General features: G+C 47.2%; 1 protein-coding gene across 3 annotated transcripts; it reads right to left on the bottom strand.

The window, feature by feature from the left end:
- Window positions 1-96: 96 nt before the first annotated feature.
- On the bottom strand, window positions 97-27,949 carry PIP4K2B (phosphatidylinositol-5-phosphate 4-kinase type 2 beta). 3 transcript variants are annotated; one of them, XM_063110337.1, is made up of 10 exons: window positions 27,842-27,949; window positions 17,067-17,164; window positions 15,030-15,126; window positions 11,914-12,066; window positions 10,871-11,017; window positions 9,779-9,817; window positions 8,966-9,079; window positions 5,547-5,805; window positions 4,956-5,059; window positions 97-4,314 (listed from the first exon to the last, which is right to left on the bottom strand). In XM_063110337.1, exons 1-10 carry the CDS (start codon window positions 27,842-27,844, stop codon window positions 4,234-4,236), a joined length of 1,095 nt encoding a protein of 364 aa, XP_062966407.1. In that variant the 5' UTR covers window positions 27,845-27,949; the 3' UTR covers window positions 97-4,233. The 3 variants fall into 3 exon arrangements, with proteins under 3 accessions (XP_062966407.1, XP_062966406.1, XP_062966408.1); XM_063110336.1 differs by lacking the exon at window positions 27,842-27,949 and adding an exon at window positions 27,118-27,363; XM_063110338.1 differs by lacking the exon at window positions 27,842-27,949 and adding an exon at window positions 20,846-20,951.

The following is a 27,949-nucleotide window of genomic DNA, read 5'->3' as shown; positions in this document are numbered from 1 at the left end:
TTTAGCTCAACCTGCCTCTAAGATTACGACCAAACCTTTTAATTCTGGGGGTGGAAAAAAAAGGCTAATTTCCAAAGGACTCACACAGAAAAGATATACACAAAGCTTTTGAAGTTTTATTTTTTTCCTCGGGTTGGAGATTCTTCGTAACATGCATGCATTTTAAAACAGTTAACAGCATCTCGAACTGTTTAGAGCAGACAACAAGCACAGAGGGTTGAAAATTCCTATTTAAAAAATGGAAATTGCAGTGGGAAATTAGAAGTCACACACATATGGTGGGGTGGTAGTTTATCCTGCGTCCCCAAAAGTTGAATCTAAACTTCATTCACATTTTTTTATTACAATGATCTGACCTGATGCTGGGGTGTGCTCAGCAGCACTGGACATCTCCCCAAAGGTGTTGGGCTCCCACCTCCTCACAAAATGGCTCTTAGAAAGGACGAGGGATTCCTGTAGAAGTTTCCTCCCCAGCCTCCTTCCTGGGTTCTCAGTACAACCTGTTGAGGGACAGCTGAGTCTCCTTTTCCCTTTGGGGGCACTCTTCATAAGTGGCAATCTCAGAGAACTACGGCTATGTTACTGCCTCCTGAAGATAGCTGATTTGGGGACAGCCATCTGAATATGTTTTCCCTTTAAGGACCCCCACCCCACATTACTGCCAGAAATAAGTGAGGACTCTAGACTTGGTGGGAGCCACAGGTTTAAGGCCAGAGTTCTGAGAGTTATTTAAATACACTGTCCCTTCTGGCCCCAACAATTGAGTAGCTCAAATGCTGGAATATTGAAGTTCTTTTCTCTCTCCCAACCTGAACTGGTAAAAAGATAACTGTGGGTGGGATTGGCTACTGAGAAAAGTCTGAGGTCTTTGGCCCACTTCCCGAGGGCAGGCCCTGGCAGACTGAAGAGGGGAAAGTCACCAAGGCAGGAGTCTGGTCTCTCATGCCCTGAGCACTACCAGGAGACCTGTTTGAGGCCTAAAGCACAGGCAAGAGAAAAGGAAAGGGTCGGGGAGAAAGAGCTACTTGTGGTGGGAACTTAGAAAGTGCTACCGAGAATACCCATAGGGCAACTCATGGTGCCTGCCACAGACCAATAACCCCTGAGCTAGATAAGGAGAGAAGAGCACTGCTTCAGTCTGTGCTCCTGGAACTGCTGGCTTCCTGGCATGCCTTGCAACCCCCAAACCACAGGGCACAGGGAAGGAGCTTGTGCTGGGGGGACACAGACCCGGTGCTTAATTAGCAGGAATAAGGGCCAGAGGCCTTCGTCTAGGGATCTTCTAATGGAGTTTTCAGATCACTCCTCACTTTGGCTGGAAGATTAGTTTCTCAACTGTAGACCTTTGGAAGGCGAGGGGTGGGGACAGTAATTGTGACTAGATGCTACCCTGTAACTGGCAGAATGAGGCAACGGAGATGAGTTCTTCCCTTATCCCCATCCAGGCCTCACCCATCAGCCATGTCCTTATTCTTACACCTTTGTTCTTGGGAGACCTCAAATTATTCTAGGATGCAGACTGTTTAGCTTTTCTTCATGGCCCCAAGGACTGAGGCTGAAGATAGTCACTTCCCCTCAAATGCCTTCTACTGCCCAGAAGGGAGTGGTGGGACTTAGGGAGAAATAAGGGAGGCAGACAAAAGGTTAAAGGAGTCAGTTCACTTTCTCTACATTCAGACTGCAAACCAAATAGCATATCCTTATCATTACAAAAAGAAGAGAAGAGAAAGAATAAACCAAGATAAATAGTTTTTAAGCGTCTGAATGCCAAAGGAATTAAAGGGCCAAACCCAAGGTTCTGAAGATAGCACAGAGAATGACCTTTAAAAAAAAACAAACCCTAAAATCCACCAAACCAAAGCTCAAATGTTTTGACCCAATCAACAATACTGTCAGAAAAACAAAAAGAGCATTTGAAACAGAATGCTAGTTCTCCAAATGTAAACAATATACCAAAACAATAACAAAACACACACACACAGACACACACACACACACTCTACTCTCTCTCTCTCTCTCTCTCTCTCTCTCAATGTTAAACAAGTTAGATACCTGGTAGTCATCTTTAACTGATAAGATTGTGTTACACTTTTCATACACATTATGGCATCATGATCAGCAGACCAAATGCAGAGAAGCCACAGGAGCCCAAGGCTGTGGAGGCTGTAGGAGGACAGCCTTCCAAGCTTTGGAGATGGTAGGCCTGACTAGGAGCAGATCCAAATTTTCTTTCTTGATTATGAGGTGGGGAGATAAAATCCAAACATTATTCATACGTAATCCCTTTCCTAAATCAAATTTGTTTTCTCCATGAGCACTTGGTTCCAAGTTCTTCCCCAAGTCACTCAGTGGTCTTGCTGTTGTTCAGAGCTACCTACGGCCCCTTCCTGGGGCCAGGGCAGTGGTTTGACCCCCATCTTCCTCTTCTAGAAGAGTTCCCATCCAATCCAACAGCCCCAGTAAAGTCCAAGAATGCCATCTCCTTTTTTTCCAGTCCTAAATGCTGTGGGGCGCAGAGACATGGCTGGTTCCACCTCCAGAAGCTGAGCTTGGCTAAGTTTGGAAGGAGCCACAGGAAACCAATCTGTTCTTTCAAAATGGTTCTACAAACCATCTTCACATCTTTGGGGTTATCTATAAATTTCACCCTATCTCATACCAAATCCTCAGCTCCTCTTCAGTGAGTGTGTGAAAAGATGCAGGAATGTACCCGCCTCCATTGCAGAGCAACATGGCCGTTTTCTCTCCTAGCCAAACCACACTGCTCTGGCGGCATCAGAATGACACATGTGGCTTGGTTCTGAGGGCCTGGGTAGCTGGCTCTGAGGAGGGTGGAAAACCTGAAGGAAGCTGCAGGATGCCACTCGTTCCAAAGAAGCCCGTGGGCTGGAGACCTGCTGAAAGTCTAGAGAAGGGCAACATGGAAAAATAGCCCCACGGTTGGCGCCAGGTCAAACCCCACATCAAGCCTCCAAATTGGATTTCCCGGGTCACATCTCAAGTGACTCAGAAGCAACATCAGGCTTGGATGCCATACTCCAAGGTGGGGAAGCACCTTGCTGGCTTTAACTGTCCAGGTGACAAACCACAGGCACAGGGAGCCAGATTACCTACATGGTAGTCCTGGGGCTTGAAGAGGTATCTCTGCAAAGAGCACCCCAGGTGCCTGGAGATCTGCTTCCAGCTAAAATCTCAGCTACAAGTGAAGGTGCCTGGGAGGAGTTCAGAAGAAAGTAAATGGAGGGCACAAGACCTCATTGGATATTCGTCAGTTTCTGGGGTTTTCCCAAAGGGAAAGAACCATTTAAACATGAGGGTCCTGTTATATCCAAAGGTACTTTCTAGTTCCTCTTGACCCAGTGGGAGGCAGGCTTTACAGAGAGGACATCTGAACTCCAGGGACTGACAGAGCCTGGGGCGTGGGTGATGATGACGGGGTTCTCTGAGAACCAGCTGTCCAAGAGCCCAGCAGCTTCCTCAGCCCTTACCATCCCATGAGGATGAATACACTCCCTCTGAGATCTCTGATTCTGATCCAAGATGTCTGGTGTTGGCCTGGAGTGTTCCTTTGGGAGGACAGTACTGGAGGACAGGATGTAGGAATAATATAACATTTCACTTGAATCCAAGGTTGAAAGGTGGAAGAAGTTGTGCACAGTACTCCATAAAATTAAAAAGTTAATCCAGACAAGACCAAATGCAGCAAGGCTGAGGTGTCTGACCTCCTCTCCTCTCTGGAGTCAGAGTGCTTTGCTCTAAGAGGACCCTTGTGCTGGGTCTATTGGGTGCCTCTTTAGTTGAAGGGAACTGAGAGCTGGGCAGAGATGGGGAGGGTGGATAGGGTGATGACATACAACATTATAAATAGCAAACCTGGAGCAATGAAACTTCAGAAACAAAACTCAAACCCACAAAGTCGTGCCTAGCCCCAAGGTATCTTACAAGGTTACAAGGTACCAAAAAGGGGAACCCCTTTTTAACCTGGGTCAAATGGGGACAAAAAAAATCAAGGGTAAGCAGGTGAGGTTACATCCTGTGAGCATGTGCACACACAGCATGTCCCCTCCTCCCCAGCTAGAGTCTCTTTCAGTTTCACAGGCTGCAGTCTCATTGCTAAAGCCCTCCCGACCCCCCACTCTGCTTCCCACCCTCCCTTCTAGCCCAAATATACCCTCTCCCTCTCCTGATCCCTGACCACATATCCAGCTCTCTGGCTCTGGCTGATAGAAGCAACTACGTCAGGATGTTGGACATGAACTCGTTGAAGCGTTTGGAGTACTGCTCAGGGTTCACAGTCGAGATCTCGGCCCCTGCCTGTGATACACAAGAGACCAATTCAGTTGAGTTCCTCGCCCTAACCAGGAGGCTGCACCCGGGAGGAGCCTGGGCATTCAGGAGCCTCTTATTCAGCCCTAGAGCTGAACACTACTTCCTAGACTGGGCAGCCACCCCAAAAAGTAGTTCACATATCTCAGGAGTGTCCTGACTCCACCCTGATTTATAACCCTCAGCCGACACTGAAGTAGAGGAAAGGTGGTGGGGAGGTGGTAGAGGTACTAAATCTCCATAGGGGCCCCAGTGTGAACAGAAGCTTCAAGTCCATGAGGAAATGGGCCTGTGGGGAGCGGTCTGAGCATGTAAACAAGGCTATTACTGGCTATACAACAAGATGCACAACATGCCCAGCAGCCCCGGGGGAAAAGGAGCTAGCGGGCTCAGGGCCCCGAGGGCCAGAGAACTGAGGGGAAATCAAGTTGGGCCTAGCAGCGAGGGGGTGCAGTGCAAATGGCAGGGAACACAAGGCAGGCAGGAAGGCTGCTATTCCTGTTCTCTGCCCTGGGAAGGAGGGAGCAGGAGAGTGTTTCCTTAGAACAGAGGGTCTGAGACCACCCTCCCTGGGGGTCTGAGGGGTGAGTGCAGCTGCCAGCTGGGCCCCGGATGAAGATAGAACTCACCCCGTGTTTCACTGTTTTAGCAGCATGTGCAGCTTTCTTCTTAGCATCGTATGGTGTAAGGATATCAATGATGGCCATGAAATAAACCTCCTTCTTGGGGGCACCTGAAGGGAGAGGGGAAGCAGAAAAGTGGGAAGAAGTGGCAGGGAAAAAAGCAAAAAGCAGCTGGGGCACACCCACAATGCTTCAGAGATGAGGTTCAGATCCATGCCTATCATTCTGGAGCTGAGGAAAGGAATGACCACCGGGGTTCTTCTCAGAAGCTTTCATAGTTCCTATCTTATGTGATCTTCATAGCTACCCTGTGGGGTTGACATGACAGTATATATAAAGTTTTGTCCATCCATGAACCAGAGCAGAACTATGCCTCAACCAACCAGGATAAGCAGAGAGGGGAAGGAAGGGCTGACAGAGAAGGGACCCCAGAGCCCAGCTACTGGTGGTGACCCCGATTAGGAGCCTGGAGGCAGAAAGAAGCCAAAGTCAGTAATTAATGAGGAGTCCAGATGCCCACAGGGTATCTAAACAGTGAGCTGAAGTGGGTGAGGTGGGGGCCAGGGCTGGGCAGGGCAGGCACAGGCTCCTACTTACTTTCATGGCTTTTCATGGCGTAGACATCAACAGAGGGGTCGAATTCCCCAGGACCAAAGAACCGGGGAAAGCTGAGGAGGTTGCCAGGGCTATCTGGAGGTGTGCCGTAGGAGCAGAGCAGGCTGCTGCCCACCCCATCGTTCTCACACTCCTCGTCCTCTGCCCGTTCCTCCACTTCCATCTCCTCCTGCTCAGCCCGGTCCACATCATGGATGCCCACCAGCAGACTGTAGTCCATGATCTTCAGCTGGGCCAGGAACTAGGGAGGCGAGGGACGGAAAGATGGAAGGAAGACGAGGTTACATGGGACATCCCAGTGGCATCTGGAAAGGAGGGGAAAGGCATTCCTTCCAACTCAATTCTACAGACAGTTCTGAAATCCAATAAAAGAGTAAGACATCAGAGTCTCTGCCCTCAGAGAGCTCAGTGTCTAGCAGGGAAGACAGTCACTCAACAGGGGCAAGGAGCTGTGGGAGTCTACAGCAGTGGCTGAGAGAGGGCCTTCCCTGAGGAAAGGAGTTGAGGCTGAGACTAAAGGATGAAGAGTCTGACAGGCAAAAGCTGTGGGAGTAAAGGTAGAACAAGCACTGCAGGAAGAGGGCACAGCCCTGTGACCCCGGTTAGTGGTGGTGGCCCCAGGCTCATGGCCCCAAATGGTTTGGGGTCAAAAGAGTCCATAGCAGGTCTGAGGAAAAAAAAAACGGAACTTTGCACTGTGGAAGAGGCTAGAGAGGTAGGAGGCAACACAGCAGTGTCTTTCAAACTGCAAATCCCAATCCATTATGAGTCCTAAACCCAACGTAGTAGGCTGGGACTAGGACTTTTTAAAATTCTTAAACATGACAAAATATGAGAGGTCTTCAAAAAGTTCATGGAAGGATTTGTATTATCTTTCAATTCAATTTTTCCATGAACTTTGTGAAGTACCCTAGTAGAATAGAAAATATCAGAGTGCATAACATAAAGTAGGGTAGATGGTGTTTCAGTTGTGTGTGTGTGTGTGTGTGTGTGTGTGTGTGTGTGTGTGTGTGTGTGTGTGTGTGTGTATTTGTTGGGCTGCAAGGTAAAATGTACTTCTAACTGGGGGGGGGTCACAAGCAAAATATGAAAAACTATGCAATTCGGCTTCTTTACCAGTCAAGATAAAAATGGAGAGAGAAGGAAAAGGGAACACCACATAAGAATGGCAGCCAGAGCCAACCAATATTCTCAACCCCTTCCCTGAAGGTCAAAATAGGCTGTGCAGTGCCGGGGGAGAATGCTGGAACCCTCCTCTTGCACTGTGTGACTCCCTTCACAAAAGCCTCGGTCTTCTCATCTGTAGAATGAGTGCTGTGAGCAGGATAGGGTCTCGGGTCTCTTCACCTGGGATTTTATGACTTGGAGAAGAACAAAGAATGTGGGATGATGTAGGATGGAATGGCCCACCAGCATTCCAGTTTAGCCAATAATGAGGCCAGAGTCCAGTCACCATCAGCCTCATGTTAGGAATTCTGCTATGGTCACAGATTGACCCTGCAGCACCAGGAAACTGAAACTGACCATTCTGCTAGGGGACTAGGAGAATTATCATAGGACCAGAGTGGCTCTGTGCACAGGCCCAGAAAGCAACTAAAAGCACACAGAGCCCTTGTGATGGGAGATCAGCAGAATCTCCTCACTAGAGGAGAAGTGGGAGGGGCGCTATTCTGAGCACCTTTGGACAAGGCCTTCTCAAGGCCAAGGGAGAAGAGGCCCGGGTCCCAGAAGAGAGAATCCATGAATACCAGCACCCATCCACCTGAGAAACCTTGTATAGATGCATTGAAAACAAATGAATTGAGTAAATTGCCTTAAATTCCTCTCAGAACCAGAGTGGGGAGACATGTAGAAAAGGGAGAAGAAGAAATACTCAGGACAAACCAAATGTCAGAGTATGAAAGACAGAATGATGGAATAAACATAATTGTGGCTAACTCAGAAAAAAAATACAAGCTTCCTGGCAAAAAGAAGTTTTAACACCCATGTTCACAGTAGCATTATTCACAATAGCTAAAAGGTGGAAGCAACCCAAGTGTGACAATTAATTTCATGTGCCAACTTGATTGGGCCATGGGGTGCCCAGACATTTGGTCAAGCAAATTTTGGGTATGTCTGTGAGGGTGTTTCTGGATGACATCAACATTTGAATCAGTGACTATAAAGTAAACTGCTGCCCCTAACGTGGGTAGGCCTCATATAATCAGTTGAAGGCCTGAATAGAACAAAAAAGGGTAGCCCTCCCATAAGTTAGAGGAAAGTCCTTATGCCTGACTGCCTGACGGCCTTCACACAGGAACTAAACCTCTCCTGTATCTCCAGCTTGTTGACTGAACATCTTATCATGCTCCATAATTGTGTGAGCCAATTCCTTATAATAAATCTCTCTATGTAGAGAGATTTACATTACATTCTACTGGTTCTGTTTCTCTGGAGAACCCTAATATACCAAGTGCCCATCAACAGGTGAATGGATATACATGTGGTATTAAATACACCGTGGAATACTATTCAGCCTTAAAAAAGAAAGAAATTCTGACATATGCTACAACATGGATGAACATTGAAGATTTTATGCTAAGTGAAATAAGGCAGTTACAAAAGGACAAATATTGTATGATTCCACTTATATGAGGTTCCTAGAGTGATCAATTTTATAGGGACAGGAAGTAGAAGGCTGGTTGCCAGGGACTAGAAGGAAGCGGGAATTGGGAGTTAGTGTTTAATGGGTACAAAGTTTCAGTTGGGGAAGATGAATGTACTTAATGCCACTGAACTATACACTTAAAAATGGTTAGGATGACAAATATTATTATATATATTTTACCAAATAAAAAAATTTTTTAGTTTGTGGGGTTTGGTTTTAATGAGCAGGCACTTTATTTAAAAAGAGAGAGACACTGAGTTATCAAGTGGTCCAGATAACACGTTCACTATTGAGCATCTGTCCTCCCCTGGTGGCACTTCTCCATAGGAGGTCCCCTTACAACCAGGAGACTGCTGGGCAAGTGGGGAATCAGAGCCAGAGGAAAGCCTGGTTGGTGGATCTACATAGTTGGTTTCCTGCTGCTCTGATGGCCAGATGCCCCCTCCGCTGTAGGGACACCACCAGAAGGGGAGTTTGAAGGTGTTGGAAAGGATTAGTGAAGAGATGAGGGAAAAGTACTCCCAACTGAGTTACAAAGGTTCTACCAGCACAAGCTGTTCCCCCTCAAATGGAGTGTTCATTTGCACTAGCTTTCAGTGCAAAAAAGTGGCCACACTGCTCAAATCACCACCCTTCCTTTTGTCTGTACTCTTGGAAAGTAGTGAATTCCATTTTTCTTAAGGCTAAAGAGCCTCCTCATCTGGGTACAGAAGGGGCCTACCCAACCAGTGTGAAAACAAAGATCAGTAAGTACCTCAACGTCCCGCTTTAGTTTCTCCAGGAAGTTCTTTTTACTCTCCTCTCCCACGTGCAGCTTCTGCCCTTCGTTGAGGAAGTCATTGTCTTTGAATGTTGGCAAGTCCTTGGCCTGGGAAAGCAACAGCAATATTAGGCTGGGTGGGTCTGATTCATTCACCTCAGGGGCAATGAACTGTTCCATTGAGGGCAATGGTACAGACAGGGGAAGAGTCTTTAGCACACAGATACATAACCTGCTAAATCAACAGTGCAGGAGGGCTGGCTGGTTAGCTCAGTTGATTGAAGCACAGTGTTATAACACCGTCAAGGGTTTGGATCCCCATACCAGCCATCCATCCAAAAACAAAGTAAATCTTGTTTCTCTGGATCCCTGCACCATACAGCCACCAAAAACAAACAAACAACCCCAGCACTATAGGCATTTACAGCCACAGGCTTCGGGTAGGCAGGGATGGCAAATATGTGGCATATATCAGACAATGAGGACTGACTAAAGGATTCTTGCTGAGCCTAGACTACCTCATGGCTCAGGTAGCCACTAATTGACTCAGGCAGGACTATGAGGTAGAAGTTGTCTGCCATCCCAGCAGGACTACGAAGAACCCAATGAGGCCAGAGGCGAAAGGATGGAGACCAAGGCCTAGGCCTAGGTCAAGGAAAGGCAGGAGTTCAGTGACAAAGAGCATTTCATGGTGACAGACTGCATTCTGGGACCGGGGCTAGGAGCTGTAGTGGGGAGGACAGAATGGCCAACAGAAGGTGTTTCTAGTTCCGAGCAACCCTACCACACTGCTCAGCACCAACATACCTTCTCCTTGTCACTCGCTTCTCTGGCAACAGTAGAACCCTGAAAGGATAAGAGCCATCAGGAGAAGTCCAGCTGAGGTAAATTCCACTGAGCGAGCAAACCTGCATCAGTCTTTGGGGAGAGCCAGCAGATGGACTGAAGTAGGCTGCTTAGAATCCTAGAGGGGCCAGGAGGCAGCAACTTGTTCACTTACTCTGTCACAGCCCAGTTAGAGGGCTCTGTATACAAGATACATGTTAGGTGCTCAGCAAACAGGACTGCACTGGACAGACTCAGTCCCTGCCCTTAGGGAACTTTCCTTCTAACAGGGAAGACAGAGATTGAGCAGTGGCTATACAATTCATTCATTCATTCATTACAATCATGCTAAGTGGAGGAGACAGAACACTCTAAGAGCACGTAACACAGAGGCCTGGCCTGGACTAGGGAGGAGCAGTGGCTGTGGCCTACTTCCGGGAAGAAGTGGTATTTGAGCTGAGCTCAGAAGAGTAAGAAGGAAGCAATTAGGTGGGTGAAGGAGGAGGAGGAGAAAAGGGCAGGGCTGCTGGAAGAGAAACTACTCTAGGCAGCATATGCGGTATCCCTGGAGGATGAGAAGCACAGGAACGCAAAAGTAACCAGCACAGCTACAGCAGAGAGAAGCGACAGCAGGGTAAGGGAACAGAAGTCAAGGAAGCCAGATTCAAAAACAACAGAGTACCCTGGTTCATAGCCACAAATGGGTCTTCCTTGGTGTCTAGAAATGCACTTGTGCTGTCACTCCACAGGGGCCTGGACAGATGCCAGAGTGCATGCTTCAGCATGGCCTGTCCCCACCCTGCTTCCCTAGATGTGCACATCCCACAGACAGGAGTTGAAGAGCATCAATTGTTACATAAATAAGGTACATTTAGGGCTTAAATAGCCTCTTGTTACTATCATCTGGCCTACAAACAGCCTGTGGTACACAAGAATTAGGCACATCAACTCCAGTCACCTGTCCATGCCAACACATATGCTCTGGCTTTCCCAATTATGTGGAAGTGGGAGCAGTGTTCCCTCCGTGCCTCAAACAGAGAGTAGCACAGTGCTGGGAAACACAGAGCTCTTTACCTTGAGATCATACTTGCGGTGTACAGTGAGACGATGGCTGAATACATTCCTAGTGACCACCATGTAGGTTTCCACACCATCCACAGTCAGGCGGTACATGCCCAGGAACTGTGGCAAAAGGGTGTTGCCGTGACACTCCACTATGAACTAGAATGGAAAGGAGGAAAAGCAAGAAGGCTAAGGAAGAGAAAGGTGCCCGGGGTGGATGGGGTTCTCCCTAGGCTAACATGCTCCCTGGCTCCTTGGGATTCTAACCTTCAGACTAGTGGTTTTCCAGTCAGGTTCTGTCAAGTTAGAGGAGTTCCTCAGACTTACAAAAGGCAACTGCCACCCTGCTCCAGTTGGCATGGCAGAGTGAGAGGAGAGCAGAGCAGGAAGTGCTGAGCCCCTTTGGGTTCATATTATTGGGGCTTCTCCTAACATTTTGTTGAAATAGGATTCCACAGCAGGAAAATCACAGGCCCATGCCTTGCATCTCCTCTGCCCATCTGATAGGGGAAAGCCAAAGGGCAGAGAGGGGAGGCAGGGCTGGGATCCAGCTGTCCAGGAGAATAGGTGGCTCCATACCCAAAGCTCTTACCCATGCCATGCCTCAGGGTTTCTCCTGTAACTCCTAAAAGACCAGAAGTTTCCTTCACCACTTCTCATGTACCCGAAAATGAAGACCCAAGCAGGCTGAGGACAGGCACTCAGATGATACCACAGCACATAGGGACAGGTTCCAGATGAGTGGAGAAACAGAACAGGAAAGGAACCAACCCTGCTACGCTGATGGGCCCTCTTTCTGAAGCAATGAGACAGATGCCAGACTGTGAAAACTTCCCAGCCAGGACTGAGTCAGCCCTGTGCCTCATTGTCTCCTTTTTTCTATTTCAAAGTAGGCATTTCACCTACGTGGCTGTAGGACAGCACCCCCTGCTTGGTTATCAGGAAGCATCTGCCATGATCAGAGAGGACCAATCCCTCCCTGCAAAGCTTCTCCAGGGCTCTGTTCTCTCTCTTCCTATCTGTCCTCTACCACCCAGGCTTGGGACCCGCCATACCTGGTGGTATTTCTTTAATATGTTGTGCATCTCGGCCACGTCCTCACTCGACACAGTCTTGATGACAAATCGCCGGTCGTAGGTGGTGAGAAAACGTGTGCCGCACCGGCCCTGGCTGTCACTGTTGATGGGGGCACTGCGCGTCACTGAGTTCTGAGGAACCGAGACAAAAGCAGGAGAGGCTTGCGAGGGGACCAAGGATTCTGACTTCTACTCTGAGTCTTCTCTTATGGGCTGTATTGCTCGAAAGCCAACAACATCGAAAGAGAGGAACTCCTGGGCTGTTCCGGTCCCTCCATAAAATCTTCCTCCAAAGTGACAAGAGTTGTTCCTCACCACCTGTCCTTCCTCCCAGACTAGGATGGGAAGAAGACTGACTGTGAAAGAGTTTCCTTTGATTTTGATCCTAGAGAGCTACCCTACAAACTAAAACTCTGCCTCAGATGTTAGAAGCCTGGGTTGTAATCCTGACCCTCACATGCAATAAATCCTTGGGTGAGCCATTTAACTTCTCTACCCCTGAGTTTCCTCATCTGGAACACAAGGAGGCACACTAAGCTGATTTTCCCAGTCTTTTGGGGTGACAAAGACAAAGCTTAGGAAACATGCAAGAAGTCCAGCATAAGGAAGCAATAGGGCTGGCCGGTGAGCTCAGTCAGTTAGAGCGTGGTGCTGACAACACCAAGGTCGGGGTTTGATCCCTATACCAGCCAGCTGCTAAAAAAAAAAAAAAAAAAAAAAAGCAGCAATGATGAACACAGTCTTCTCTCTTCCCTGTATTTACTTTGATGCTGAAAAACCCTTCCCAAAGCAGGCAGCTCATCCTCCTCTCTCTGCCTGACACCTTTCCCTCACCTCAGCCTCTTGCTTGCCTGTGCAGGGCTGGGAGGCAGTTCTGGGGTGCTTTTCTGGCTCAATCCCTGCTTCTCTTCAAGGCCTCACTCCCATTAGGATCAAAGGCCAGTAGACGCCTCAAGAGGGAAGGTGGGGGAAGGTGTGAGTCAACCAAAGAGATGTGTTCACCAAGCTGACGCCGGGAGAAGACCTTTGGGAGGCAAGGGGTCCCAGGTGTCCCTGTTCCCAAGAAAACATGCATGGTGATCTGCTCACAGAAACACCTCTTCTCCAAGCCCTTTCCCCATCCCTCACTAAGGAGACTACTCTTTACATTCGCCTAATGCCTCCTCATACAACCCTCATGGAGGAGGGGGCACCACCTTCACAGAGAAACTAAAGATGGAAGGGGCCAGCCTGTGGCTCACTCGGGAGAGTATGGTGCTGATAACACCAAGGCCACGGGTTCGGATCCCATATAGGGATGGCTGGTTTGCTCACTGGGTGAGCGCGGTGCTGACAACACCAAGTCAAGGGTTAAGATCCCCTTACCGGTCATCTTTAAAAAAAAAAAAGAAAAAGAAACTAAAGATGGAAATGATAAGGGACTCTGGGAGTTCCTCGGCAAAGGTGCTAAATGAAAGGAGCAACTCCCCCAAAACAGGGTGCCTCCCAATCCAGAAATGTTGAGTAGGCTACGTGACTGAGTGCCTCTCTCTCCCAGCCTGGCCCTTCTACCAGTAAGACTTAGGTTTAAGCCCAGTTGGGAGCTCTGTCTCTGTCTCATTTCCAGGCAGCATCTTCTGACTCTAAATCACGGTAGTGCAAGAATGTATAGAGTCCCCTCCCTGAACACCATCTTCCCTGTCCTCATTTCAGTCTTGAGCACAGTCTTGTGCCCACGAGGCTATCAGAGGCAAAAATGCAGACACTGAGAGGATGTGGTTAGACAGCTGAGGGTAGGGAAAGGAGCCACAGTGGAGGGAAGATGTCTGAGCAACTGGGGGTTGAAAGTGGCAAGAAGTTTTCAGAAAACCTCAAGCTCCAATCAGGTCCTGATTTAGTTCAGGGTTCCGTCCTAACAGAGAGGGCTGGAGGGACCTCCCAGTACCTCTAAGATGTGGGCACTCCTGGGCATTCAAGCCCCCAGCATCTCTTCCTCCTCTCACATCCCCTCACCCTCTTCCTCAGGATATTTCTTTTGCATGCAGGCCCCCCAGAGTGGAGGAGAGAGGTGGGAGAGACTCTCACCTGAGGCCCATTGTGCATCTGTGGACTACTCCGTGAAAGGCTTACTGGAGTGGGGTGGCAGGAACTACAATGTCTTAAAAGATTTGGGCATCCATTTTAGATTTCACTATGCTCTATACTCCCTTTCCCCCACAGACAGTTGAAAGTCTGCTATATTCCTTACTCTGCTACACAGGTGAAGTGGAAATTATCCCACTATCCCACTAGGCTGGCTGTCTGCCAGGGGAAGAAAGCCCAAGGACAGGTGCTTGTGAAGAAGTGACAGAAACCATGGACCATGAGTCAGACTATAATGTCCCTGATACTGAGACTGATTCTTCCCCACAGGCCAACAGTCTCTATGACATTATCACTCCCTTAAGGGGGCAGCTGCCATGCCATGCTTACCACCCTTTCCACCAACAGGACAGGGGGCAAGTTTAGAAAGTGACGCTCTATACCTGACAAGAGGTTACACTACCCTTGTAGTCGTTCTTTTCTTTTCTTTTCTTTTTTTTTTTTTTTTTTTTTTGTCTTTTTCGTGACCGGCACTCAGCCAGTGAGTGCACCGGCCATTCCTATATAGGATCCGAACCCGCGGCGGGAGCGTCGCCGCACTCCCAGCGCCGCACTCTCCCGAGTGCGCCACGGGGTCGGCCCGTAGTCGTTCTTTTCTAACCTGTCTTATCTGCTTTAAGAGGCCTCATCTCTCACTGACAACAATTCTCTCTTAAGTCAAACTACGAAGGAGAAAGGTTCTTCAGCCTAGACTGGCGATGTCAGACTAAGATGGAGCAGCTTCCATAGACCCCTCTCCCTCCCGCTGCTCTCCCTCCCAGGGAGAGGAGTCTGAGCCTGTGAGAAGCACTTCTAAGGCCCTCACCCCTCCCAGAGCCCACCAGTACTGGGAGAGAGACTGCCTGGGCTGGAGCGAGGCAGGACAGGGAGACAAAGCACAAGATCAGCTGACACTTTTTTCCCTTTACTCGTCCCGTGGCTTCCTGACCCCACTCCACTCCTGAGCTCTCTAGTTTTGCCAAGACCCCCCGTACCTGGTAATCCTGATCGTCAATCCCAAACCTCTCCCGGAGATTTCGGAACACCATGGGGCAGTACTCCTTAAACTTAAAGCGGCTGGGGAGGTTCTCCCTAGGGAAAAGCAGAGACATGGATTAGTGAACTGCCCCTTGCTTGTCTTAATTCTCACATTAGAACTCCTCACAATGTGGTGCACAGATCACCTGGATCTGAACAATCTGCCATGTTTAAAATGTGGGTTTCTAGGCCCCAGGAATTCTGGAGGTGAATCTGGAAATCTGCATTTTTAACAAGCACTGCAGGTGATTTTGAGCATGTAAAAGTTTAAAAAGTTACATCTCTTGTGTTCACTTGTATACTTATAATTTGTGCACTTTTCTCTGTGTATGTTGTCCTTCAATAAAACATTAAAGGAAAAAAAAAAATCTTACCCACTGGGCAGTGAGACTGAACACAGGCTCCACTCACAAGCGCTACACTTGCTACAGGTGTGTGGCCACAAGTGAACACCTGCCGCGAGGTGAACACCATCCTGACTGCTATCAGGAAAGACCTTTCTCATCAAATGGTCCCTCTCCTCTGGGGATGATCCTATCAAAACATCCTGAACATGGTTATACTCAGGAAGCCCTGCCCTGGGCTTCAACTGAGATGTAGAAAGAGGGTGCTTAAGACTGAAGAGGTCCTCAGCCAATTGACTGGGATCCCGTCTTCTCATAGAGCCTTGTTTGCTGACTGCTGGCACCAATCCCTTAGTCAATCCGCAGACTCCCAGAAGGAGAATCACCTTGAAATGATGGCTATCAATCCTCCATCTTTACAACAGCCACCCTGCCTAGGGACTCCCTTTCAGAAATATGTCCCTCTGACTACGCCAGGATGACAGGCTTCAAGGAAATAAAAAGGAATGGCTTTTCATGAAGAGGCCTAGTGTGCCTTACTTCCCTCTCTTCTAGTAAACAGCACTGCAGTCTAATACATATGAATGGTTGTTGAGAGGACAAAAGGAATAAAGATAAAATAAGAGAATGGGTGCTCTTTTGACCAAGATGTCAAGGTGGTGGAACTTCACCAGAGACCATGGGCCACTTGGCTGGTGGTGCAACGCCCATTTCCAGAACCCTGACCTCTGGGACAGAAACACCTTCTTTCCTGCCTCTGACTTGAGGGCGGCCTCTCCTTCCTCAGGTGGCAACTTTGCAGGTGGCTCCTATGGAGTCGGATGGCTTCTAGAACAAGATGTTATTACTTACTATGGCAGAGAAAGGCCACTAAGGGTCTTTTCGTCTGGGCTAAGTCTGAGAATGGTGGGTGACAGAGCCCAGCTGGTGAGGTGATGGGGACGATGGGACAATGGAGAATGGAACCAGTATTCACACACAGAAAGGAGGACAGTGTGAGCAGCAAACAGTTCCTGGGGCGACCCCACAGTGGGATAAAAAGGCAAGGCCTCCAAAAGGCTTAGAGCAGGTTTCAAACTGTGCCAGGTGAGATGGCTGCTGGAGTGTTTCCAACAATGTCTGAAACAATCTCCAGACACTGGTGTGAATCCAAGAAGCCACAATAGACAAAAATGGGAAGAGTTATTCAGGTAGCAAGTGGCCTTGAGCACCACGCTCAGCCTGTTGTTCACACACCAGTTGGAGAGAAAACGGCTTGACTGCATCCCAGGCCAGGAACACGCCTCGCAGCTTCCTGCCTCAGACTAAGATCAAGATAGGGCCACGGCTGCAGCCTCACACCACATACCTCAACTCCTGAGCAGCTCACTTCTACCTGAGCTGGCCATAGATGAATCACCCTGGGCCCAGCCACATGTCCCAAGGGACACTGGAAGTAGGCTGATAAGGGAGTGAGATGACAATGAGAGGGGGAGAGGCACATAACGAACACATTTTCCCAGCCAGTTTGTCAGCTCTGTGATCCAGGTGTTGCTGTCACACCCTGCCGAGTGCCAGCTTGACCCCTGCCATGTACGACACTTCAGAAGCTCTCTGACTTGACAGAAAGGACTGCCCACAAAACCTGAGCCCACTCAGTAGACGACTTACTTATTGAAGAGATGATTGTCCACTTTGATCTTGCTGTAGGCTTTGAAGTCATCTGGCATTAGCATGACAGGGACAGGGACATTGCTCAGCTCATTGATCTGCAAAGCAAGGGGAAAGTGAGGGTCTCAGCCAGGAGGCCGCCTACCTCAGACAGACCATATGCTACAATGTGGATGCCACCATTTCACTAAAAACATGTCCATAGATTCCCTCCCTGTCTTTATTTCTGCTTTTCTCCTCAAATAAGTTCCGAATCTCATCTCTACCTATTGCAATTCTCCCCATCTGTCAAGGTCCAGGTCAAAAGGCACCTCCTCCTCCAAGCTTTCTAAAATTCTCTAGATCATAAATACTCTTTCCCATCTTGGAATTCTTGATGCATTGTTTGTATCCATTTTTTGGCCATCTCACAGCTTCCCTCATATTGTAGTTAATGCTTATAAACCTCACGATATGATACTGCTAGACGATAAGCGAGGCAAGACCATATTACTGATCTAAGCAAAGATCATCTAACTGGTCTTTGGGGGCTGCGTGGTGCTTGGCACCATGACGTGCATATAGCAGATACTCAATAAATATCTGTCAAATGCGATAATAAATTAATCATTGGATAATTTCCCCCCATCTAAGTATTAATTAGGGCCTTTGAACATCTTCATACAAACTGTGAGTCACTCAAGAAATTAGCTCAAGGCAGGAAAAAAACTAGATGGGTTTCTGTGGGTGTGTAACTCATATGCCCAAAGTAAAGCATTAAATTTATAGTAAGCAGAAGAGGTAGAAATCTGGCCACTGGCCCACTTTGACTGTCCTGATGAAAGCAGGGCTAGTTCCTGAGGCAATGTCCTGCCTTATGCTGAACTGGGGAAGATGGGGCAGGATGCCTTGCCCCTAATGCAAACAAACCTTCTCATTGTCTTTCATCCCCCTTCATGGAGGTAGAACCTGGATAGGGAGATGGCTTCTCACTGGTGCAGAGCTGAGAGGGCAGATCCTGCCCTTCCCCATCCCAGTTTAGCTAATTAGTGGTCTAATTAGCCACAGATGTCCTCTCCCATCACAGCCTAGTATCTGACATTTGACCCACAACCCAGTTGCCATTAATGCATTCAGGATTTACAGAGGAAACCTTAGTCCTGACTTAATGGGTTGGGAGAGAGAGGGTATAGCCTTGCATCTCCCAGATACATTCCTTGCAAATCCTGTTATCTCAATGAGGCCCCATGTGGTAGTGAGGGGATAACCTGAAGTCATTAGGACTCTTCTAGGAGCATAAATGAGGGCAATGGCATTTAATTGGCTGCCCCTTTTATGTTTCAAACATTTTTAATTTAGAAATGTCAGAGGATGGAGTAAGTTAAAACTGATGAAGTAATTGGGCTGGAGAACCATACCTCCCCAGAATTGGTGAAAAACGCATTTTACTCATGGGGAAATTAAGGAAGGTGTAGGAGTACATGCCTACGGAAAGTGATAATAGGGTGGTATTATAAGTTGGCGGGGGACAGACTTAATAAACTCCTGGCAAAAACAGACTGTCATAGACAAAAGCATATATCCCATATGATTCCATTTATATGAAATCTCAGAACAGGAATCTATAGTGAGGGAAATCAGATAAGAGGTTATCTGGATGGGTGGGTGGGGCTATGTGTAAAGCGACACGAGAAGTGTGATTCCAGGGGATAGAAATGTTCTACATACTGTTTGGTGTGATGGTTACATGGGTATATACATTTGTTGAAACTCATCAAACTGTACGCTTAAAATGTGCACATTTTAGTGTGTGGAAATTATTCCTTAATAAAGTTGATTTTAAAATTCCCTGCATCCAGGTCTGTGATGCCCTTCATTAGCTACACCCTCCTAACAGCCAAAAAAAAAAAAAAAAAAGTCATGCCAGTTTCCATTCCAGGGGGTGCTCACAAGAGAACGATTGTCAGATCTGTGCCTACAGAGGAAACCATTCCACTTCCTTGTTTTTCTGCCAACAGAAACAATTCTTGGTGGCTGTCCTACTTCCTTTTTCCTGGCATGTCAAGCCTGGCTCTGAGAGTTAAAGGGGAAACAAAGAGGTTCAGGGCTTTTATGCAATTCAGCCTCTTCTAGCTCATACCTCCATGCTAGAAAGAACAAACCACTGGCTCAGAGTGTGATTTTATATCAAAATATTATAGTATCTGCTCCATATCAATTCTGGGTTAGTTCAAGATCTAAACTCGGTGCCAAGGCCAGTGCTTGATGCTGGGGGAACTAGAAAAGACTAAAACACTTGCTTGAGAGGGGTCAACTGTCCCTTAGCCAGGATGAATTGTTCTAACAGGAACTATTCAAGAATGTTCTATTCATTAACTCTCTGTGTAACTCATAGTGACTGCAGCATAGTTGAAATGGTTGGAAACTGGTCAGTTTTTAGTTCTCACTTCATCTTTACTCTTGATTAACCAACCCAACAGCAGGAAATTTTTAACTCAGATAATATATTGGTGAACAATCCATATCTCAACTAGACAGACTCATCCCTCATTTCCATTGGGCCACATGTAGATGATTCACTCTAGGGATTAGCTGCACTATTTTTTTGTTTGTTTTTTAGTTGTGCTAAATGTTATATTCCCAGAAAGTTCTAGTCAATTTCCATTGAACAGTACTTATTGAAATAGGTACTTACACGCTTCATTCTGTGTTAGGGATGTGTGTGGGAGGAGGGAGGAAAGTGTTATGCACACAAAAGAAATTGGAGGTTTATATTCTTTACCAGTGAGATGAGACAAACCCATGATACAGTGAAATTCAAACTCAAAGCAGTATACAGCTAAGTGAGAATCCAGGGATACAGAAATCCAGAGCAACAGGCATTCTGAGGATGATGAGCTTAGTATGGTCAGAGGGCCAGACTCCCCACCCTCACCCATCAGGCTAGAGACTGGGCTCCTATCACCTCTCCTGGTATTGCCAAGAGCACTTGACACTGGAAGAGTCTACAATAAGATCATGTTACAACTCTGCTTAAAAATCTTCCATGACTCCTCATCAATCTCAAGGTAAAGTTTTAACTCTTTAGTCTGGCATTCAAGGCCTTTCCGCCAAACTTATTTAATTTACTTCTACTCAATGTATCGAGGGCCTTACTATATACCAGTATTATACTGTGCCAGAAGCTGAGGATACAAATAAGAAAAGATGTGATCTCCATTTAGCTGGAAAGACAGACAACAAATAACCAATACAATGTGATGAATGCTATAACTGAGTTATGTAGAAAGGGAGATGGAAAAACAGACTAACAAATGACTGATTCTGCCTGGGATGGGGAGTGAGAGCATTGGCTACTAGAGGAAGTTACAGAGAAATATTTTAGTTAGGCCTGGGATGGTAGTTCTCCAAAATATGAGAGGAAGGAAATCTCAGGCTGTGGGAATAGTCAGAACCAAGCCTTGGCATTGTGAAAGTATACTGCCCATTTTAGGAATGGTGAGTGTGTGTGCAGGGGCAGGTATGAGGATAGAGGGCAGCAGCGTAGGGCAGAGGTAATCCGGAGTGGAGGGAGATAACACAGGAAAGATATATGGACAGCCCAGCACATTATCAATATTAATAAACAAAAGCTTCTTCTATTTATTGAATGCCTGTAAGTGGCTAATACTTCTAAGGTATCATTAAATTATATATATTACACATATATAATTGTATATTATATATCACACATATATAATATATATTCTGTTCTATGCTATTATTTCTAATACTTAATAGTCACGTAGAATATTACTAACCTGATTTTTCAAAAGCGGGTCAAAGAAGCTGGGTACCTTACTGAGGTCACACAGACAGTATGTGCAGAGTCAGGATTTGATCCCAGGTCTGTCTGGTGCCCAAACCTGGGCTCTTTCTACTATGTTGTACAGCCCTTTTTACGGATAGCCACCCTGCCTAAGGTAGTATTTTCCATTCGTTGCCTCTGTCTTAATAACCCTGCAAAGAAAGTGTTATGTCCATTTAACAGGAAATAAAAATGAAGCTCAGTGAAAAAATGACTGCTCCAAAGCACGGTATTAATAAGGAGCAGACCCAGCGTCTGAACTTGGGTTTGTCCGCTCTGATAAATTTGGACTCAACTATGCAGGCAATGGGAAGCCTTCTCAGGTTTAAGTGTAGGCATTCACGTGATCAGACGGGTGATACAGAAAGGTAATTCTGCTAATGTTAAATCTGGGGAATCTAGATGAACGGTATTTGACAATTCTTTGTACTACTCTCATAACTTTTTGGTTAAGTCTGAAATTATGTCAAAATAAAATATTTTAAAAATTTTTAAAGAGAAAGGTAGTTCTGGAATAAAAATCAAGTAAGGATTGAAAAAGGCAAAGATAAGAAGTTGCAAGATCATTTGTGGGGCCATTACAACAGTCCAGGTGATAGACTGTGGCAGTAAGAACAGAAGAAGGGATAAAGCTAAGAGAATCATCCAAGATCTGCCTAAATGACACTTCCTCTGTGAGTTTTCCTGTCTCTCCCAGGTTGAATTACTCATTCCTCTGATGTCCCAAATATCACATTCACTTGGGTAATTATTCGTTTATACATCTGATTTCTCCAATAGGCTGTGAGTCCCTAGAAGGAAGAGACTCTATCTTACCCATTTTTATGTCCCTAGCACAATGACTAGCACATAATAGTTGTTCAATAAATGTATGGAGAGATGGATGGACAGAGAAAAGGAAGGAGTTGGGGACTGAAGGATAGCTAACACTAGGATGAATGGAGAAAAGAAATGACAAGGCTGGTGTGACTGTGCCAAAGGCTCGTGGTCTGGAGGATAGGAAAGAAGGTTAAGTTTAGCTACTGAGGCTGTGACCAGACTACAGAGTCTTAACTGCCAGAGAGAGAAGAATAAACTTTATTTAGTAGATAAAAGGAAGAAATTAAAAGTTTTGCAGCATGAAAGGTCATGACTAAAGCCATGTTTTAGGAAGATGTGTCTTTCCTTTACTATCTCAAGCACATTTCTGAGCCAATCCCTTTCACCCTCAATAGGAGAGCACTTGTAGCATGCAAACTCATTCAAAGATCAGGCTAACACAACATATTAGGAAGGTAAATCTATCGTATCTCATGCTGAATGTAAGTAGTTTTTGGATTATCTACGTGACTAACTCCATAAGCCATCAGCATAAATAATGAGGAAGCATTAGGAACAGAGAATTCACTCTATGCTGATCCAACTGGAGATGAAAATTCAGTTGCTAGTCCTAGTCTGCTGAACTTCTGATTCCAGGAGCCTCTACTTCCCTATTTGATCTCCATAGGAATTGTTACCCAGAAGGCCTGGGCTAGGCACACAGGCTTCTTGACATGTCCCAGGGCTCCGACTCTATGAGCTTGGAGGCTCAGCCATGGGCTGGCCACCACTGGCAATCATTTGTTATCTGCCACCACCAGAAAACATGATGTGTTGGGAAACACACTTCCAGGACAAAGGAGGTCCAAGTAAGACCTGAAATTCCAGAGAGGAAAAGAAAAAGAACAGAGGGCCACAGAAGCCAATAAATCTACCCCTGTGTTTATTCCTCCTTTTTACATATTGGCTTTTCTTCTCCTCTTGTTTGAGTCTCACTGTCCTCTGTGAGATAGGAAAGACCATTGAAGGACAAATTCATCCAAACACCTCACCAGAGCAGAAAGATTTACTAAAGATTTTTAAAACAGCAGGGCAAGAGAAAAAGGTAGGTTAAGGAAGTTCTGGGTCTGCTTTAAGCAAAGAAAATGTGTGGACAGAATGGGGGTGGAATGTAGGAAAGGAACTGAGCAGACTTAAAGGATGAATCCATTCCTCACACCATACACAAAAATGAAGTCAAAATGGATTACATATCTAAACGTAAGAGCCAAAATTATATATACTGCAGCACTATTCACAAGTGTCAAGATGTGGAAACAACCTAAATCTATCAACAGATGGATAAAGAAAATGTGGTACATACATACAAATGCAATTTAGCCTCAAAAAAGAAGGCAATTCTGCAGTATAGGACAACATAGACGAACCTTGAGAACATTATGCTAAGCAAAATAAGCCAGGCACAGAGAGACAACACTATGTAAGGTATCTAACAGTCAAAATCATAGAAATGAAAAGTGGAATGGTGATTGCCAGGGGCTGGGGATAAGGGGAAATGGTGAGTTAATAATCAAGGAGCAGGCTGGGTGGTTGGCTCACTTGGTTAGAGCATGGTGCTGATAACATCAAGGTCAAAGGTTCAGATCTCTTTACCTGCCAGCTACCAAAACCAAAAAAGAGAGAGAGAGAGAGAGAAATCAACAAGCATAAAGTTTCAATCAAGCAAGATGAATAAGCTCTAGGAATCTGCTGTGAAGCATTGTACCTATGTCAACAATAACGCATTGTACACTTAAAAATTTGTTAATAGGGTAGATCTGTTAAGTGTTCTGACCACAATACATTTTTCAAAAAAGAGCTAAAACTATAAAACTCTTAGAAGAAAATATAGGAGTAAATCATCATGACCTTGGGTTACGCAAAGCCTTCTTGGATATGACACCAAAAGCACAAGCAACGAAAGAAAAATAGACACATTGGACTTTATGACGGGATAAAATATTTGCAAATCATATATCTGATAAGGAACTTGTATCCAGAATATATAAAGAATTTTTACAACTCAATCATAAAAAGACAAACAGCCCAATTTCAAAATGGGCAAAAATTTTTTTTAAATATACAAAGGATTTAATAGACATTCTCCAAAGAAAATATACAAATGGCCAATAAGCACATGAAAAGATGCTCAACATTAGCTATCAGGGAAATGCAAATCAAAATCACAATGAGTTACCATTTCACATCCACTAAAATGGCTATAATAAAAATGACAGATGGGGGTGGGGGGCTGACCGGTTGCTCGCTGGTTAGAGTGTGATGTTGTTAATACCAAGGTCAAGGATTTAGATCCCCTTACTGGACAGCTGCCAAAAAAAAAAAAAAAAAAAGACAATAACTAGTGCTGATAAGGATGTGGAGAAATTGGAACCCCCATACACTGCCAGTAGAAATGTAAAATGGTGCAGCTGCTTTGGAGAACAGTCTGGCAGTTTCTCATATGGTTAAACACGGAGCTACCATCAACTGCTCCTCTGATCCCCTTGGTGTGGCTTCATACATACCTGGTTCCTAAAATTACCAACAAATATCAAGCTAGGTCTGCCTCCCCTTGTCCTCATGCTCCTCCCAGAGGCCATCTCTTCTCTAACTACAGACCCTCTGTACTGTATTTCATTCACTAAAATACTGGTTTTCTCTCTTCACTAGTTCTCCCCTGACAGGTCCAAATCTTCTGATTTTTTGTCCTTGTATCTTACACACTCTTGCTCCACAAAGTCCATCAGGTGCATCACTTGTCTGTGAGAGGAACTCCTGTGACAACACTGAGTTCAAAGGCCTCTCTTTTTCCACCCAGAAGTAAATCAACCGCCTCATGAGAGGGTAACTGGCTTTTGCTGTAAAGACATAAGGAACCTCCTACATATCTGATACACCACTAGCCGTAGACTAGCATGCCTAACTGCCTAAATGGGTGAGAAACTAAAGAATCAAAGATACATCTAAAACCTTAGATGGCAAAATGTTGCAAAAGCAGGCTTCTGAAGGAAGGGAACCTCCAAGAAAGGCTAGTAATCCACTAAGAATGATGTGGTTCTGATCCCCTAGAGAATGCAAGATTCTACACTCTTCTGGGCAGATGTCTCCATTTCCCAGATGGGGACACTGAAGCACTAAACCTTACCGCAGGCCAGGATGAAGCAATAAAAGATGGGACGAACTGACTTGTGAAGCTCAGCCTCTCCAGAGCAGTGGCACTTAGTTCTTTTCCCCCAAGGTGCTCGCTCATTATGCTCAGAGGCAGGGATCTTGCTTAAAGTCAATGGGTTTCCAAGCTAGGCCCTCAGACAAACTTTCTTAAAGTTAGCAATGAAAGGTGACCACCTTGTCCAAGAGAGTAGGAATCACAGATACCTATTTATCTGCCATTCAGAGGCTTCCATCTGATGCCCACATCTGGACAGACTCAGTGCTTGCCCATCAGAAAACCAAGTAACACATACACTCCCAGGTCCTGGCATGACAGGGACACACCCCCGAGCATACTTTCAGGTTCTCTAACAAGACCATAATTCCCATTTCTCCTGGGACTCGGCTGAGAGAGAGGAAAAAGAACAGGAAGCAAAGAAAACAAGACCTTCCATCTAAGCACCACCCCTGGCCAACACAGCCCCACAGTGCTGGACAATGAGCTGCATCGTTTGCTGTGAACACAGGCAAGCTAATCCTCCAATGGGGCCTTCATTTCTTCACATGTAAAATAAGGGACCCAAGTTTCCTCTGGATAGCCATAAAACTCCTGACTCTCAGGTCTCTATCAGTTCTCTACACAGACAGGACGCTTCCTAGTGAGAAGCAGGATACAGAACGAAATCAAGGATTGACTTCCAGAAAGGGACACAAGGTTCACATTTTGATGACCCAACCCATTTCCCTCGAAATGTTGTCAGATGACCCCAGAGGCAACAGGACACAGACAGAAGAAACAAACTGCTGGTCTACCAGAAGCAGCTCCAAGAGGTCTGAGCATTACACCAATGGTACTCCCTACCCTTCCAGGACACCAATTAACTCCAGTGGTGACAATGAAAAGAGTAACCTACCCAAGACCAAGAAACCAACAAAGACCTCACCATACACACATGCTTTTCTGTATTAGATGTAAAGATCTAACCCCCTGGCTCAGACTCTGGTTTCATCAATCTCCAGCCAAAGGCACCCCTAGCTCCTATACCAAAGCAAAGCAAATTCTTGCTGGCCCCGGGCCCCTTTATCATCACTTGGTCTTGTGGACAATTTCAAGTGCTCAGAAAAGTCAGAGAGCCTAAAGAATTACAGGAATCCCAAACTTCATCTTCCTTATTCCAAACTTCTAGTTGATGAAGTTGATGTTTCAGGTCTCCTTTTACTTCCTCTGCTCATTCCTAGTGTAGGGACTCACAAAGAAATGGTCAGAAGGCAAGGAGCAATTGGTTAGAAGAGGAAGAAGAAAGATCCTAACCAGTACATAAATAAAGTCATCCAGCTCAAACACTGTTTCATCCAACTTCCTGGCAGGGGCTGTTGGATAATCAGCTGTTGGATAAAGCACCCCAAGGGTCCAGGGGACCACTCTCTCATCTAGGAATATAATCATCATGCATTATCATACCCTTGAGGACCATACAATAAATGAGAAGTCAATGTCTTTGAAATGAACACCATAGGAGAATACGGGAAGACACACTATGTCTACTATAAATAGTTCTCCTTATAACCAGGCCTCCACGTCTCTTAAATGGTTACATTCTCTCTTCTCCCTAACTCAGGGAGACCCTAGTAAAGTGTCTGTGGTTCTAGGAAGCCTGTGTTTCTCCAGTTGATACATCTTATTCAAGAAGAAAAAAGGAAACCCAAAGAGGATTTTCATAGTCGGGGTAAGGAGGCCTGGAGCACAGGAAACTTTGAGCAGCTACATCAACTAAATGACCAGAAACAGGAATATTGAGGCAGGCCAATGCCACTTGCCCTGTCAACTGGATAGTGAGCGGGCAACCATCTGTAAGGAGCAAGGGGGGATACACATGCAACAAACAGGGTGAGGTGACAAGAGAGGGAGGGGGGTGAAAGCGATATCACTGCACCCAGGCCTTCCGTCTGCGCTCCAGGGGCTACCCACAGCTAGCACACCAGACACACCAGACGCAGGAAGCCAGAGGGGCTGGAGGGAAGGGGAAGGGGCGACGAAATGCCATGCAGACACCAGGCCTCGCGTGGCGTGAGGGGAGTGCACACCCGGCCGCACGGCGTGCAAGGGTGGGGTGGGCGTGCAAGTGGCTTGGCGAGGGGTGGCGGGTGGCAGGCGTCACCGGCAGGGCCCGCAGCTACGGGGGGTGTGGGAGCGCGCGGGGCTGCGCTCGGAGGGGCGCGCGCGGGGGAGCTGGTTACCGTGTGGTTCACCCCCCACATCAGGACGCTGAGGATCGGCTCGCTGGCCCGGAATAGCTTCACTTTCTGGCACACGAAATGCTTCTTCTTGGTCTTGGTCTTGCTGGCGCTGAGCGGCGCCACCGCCACCGCCGTGGTGCTGGTGCAGTTGGACGACATGCCCGGGGCGGCGGCGGCGGCGGCGGCGGCGAGATGGGGGACGGCGGAGACAGCACACAAGCCAGCGGCCCCAGGCCTCCCCCGGACCGATCCCCACCCCCACTCCCTTACCGCGCCATGGTCGCGCCCGTCCCGTTACCTCCCCACCCCGCCCGGGTGGTTCCGTCCGCCCCACGCCCCGCCCCTCCCGGCCCGGCCCGCCCCGCCCCGCCCCAGGCAGCCGGCCGGCCCGCTCCGCACCCCGCCCCCGGGCGGTGCCACCGCCCAGCCGTCACTGGGCCCTCTCCTCCCCGCCTGGGTGGTACCGCCCGTCCCGGGCAGGCAGCGGCCCCCCCCGCCCGCCCCTCCTCCCCGGGCCTGACAGGAACCGGGCCGGCCTCTGCACGCTTCAGAGCCTCGCACCGGGGCGGGGAGGGGAGGAAGGACGGTCAGGTCTCGCTGTGTACCGCGGGACGGTCTCCCTGTTCTGGTCCCCCAAAGCCAGGGTTTGGCTCTTCCCCTCAACCTGAAGTGCCAAGATGGCGGCGGCGCCCCAGCTCCGGGAGGGGAGGAGGGTGGGACGTACCATTCCCTCCCGGGGTAGAGAGGAGGAACGCAGCAAGGGGAAGGGGAAGTCCAGCCTGGAAGACCAAGGAACGCTCCCTCGCTCCCCACATGCGTGGCTCTTCCCACT

Source organism: Cynocephalus volans, chromosome 10 (assembly GCF_027409185.1).
Source record: "Cynocephalus volans isolate mCynVol1 chromosome 10, mCynVol1.pri, whole genome shotgun sequence".
Classification (NCBI taxonomy): Eukaryota; Metazoa; Chordata; class Mammalia; order Dermoptera; family Cynocephalidae; genus Cynocephalus; species Cynocephalus volans.
The sequence above is the reverse complement of the archived record's forward strand: the minus strand, read 5'-3'. Positions and strand labels throughout refer to the sequence as shown.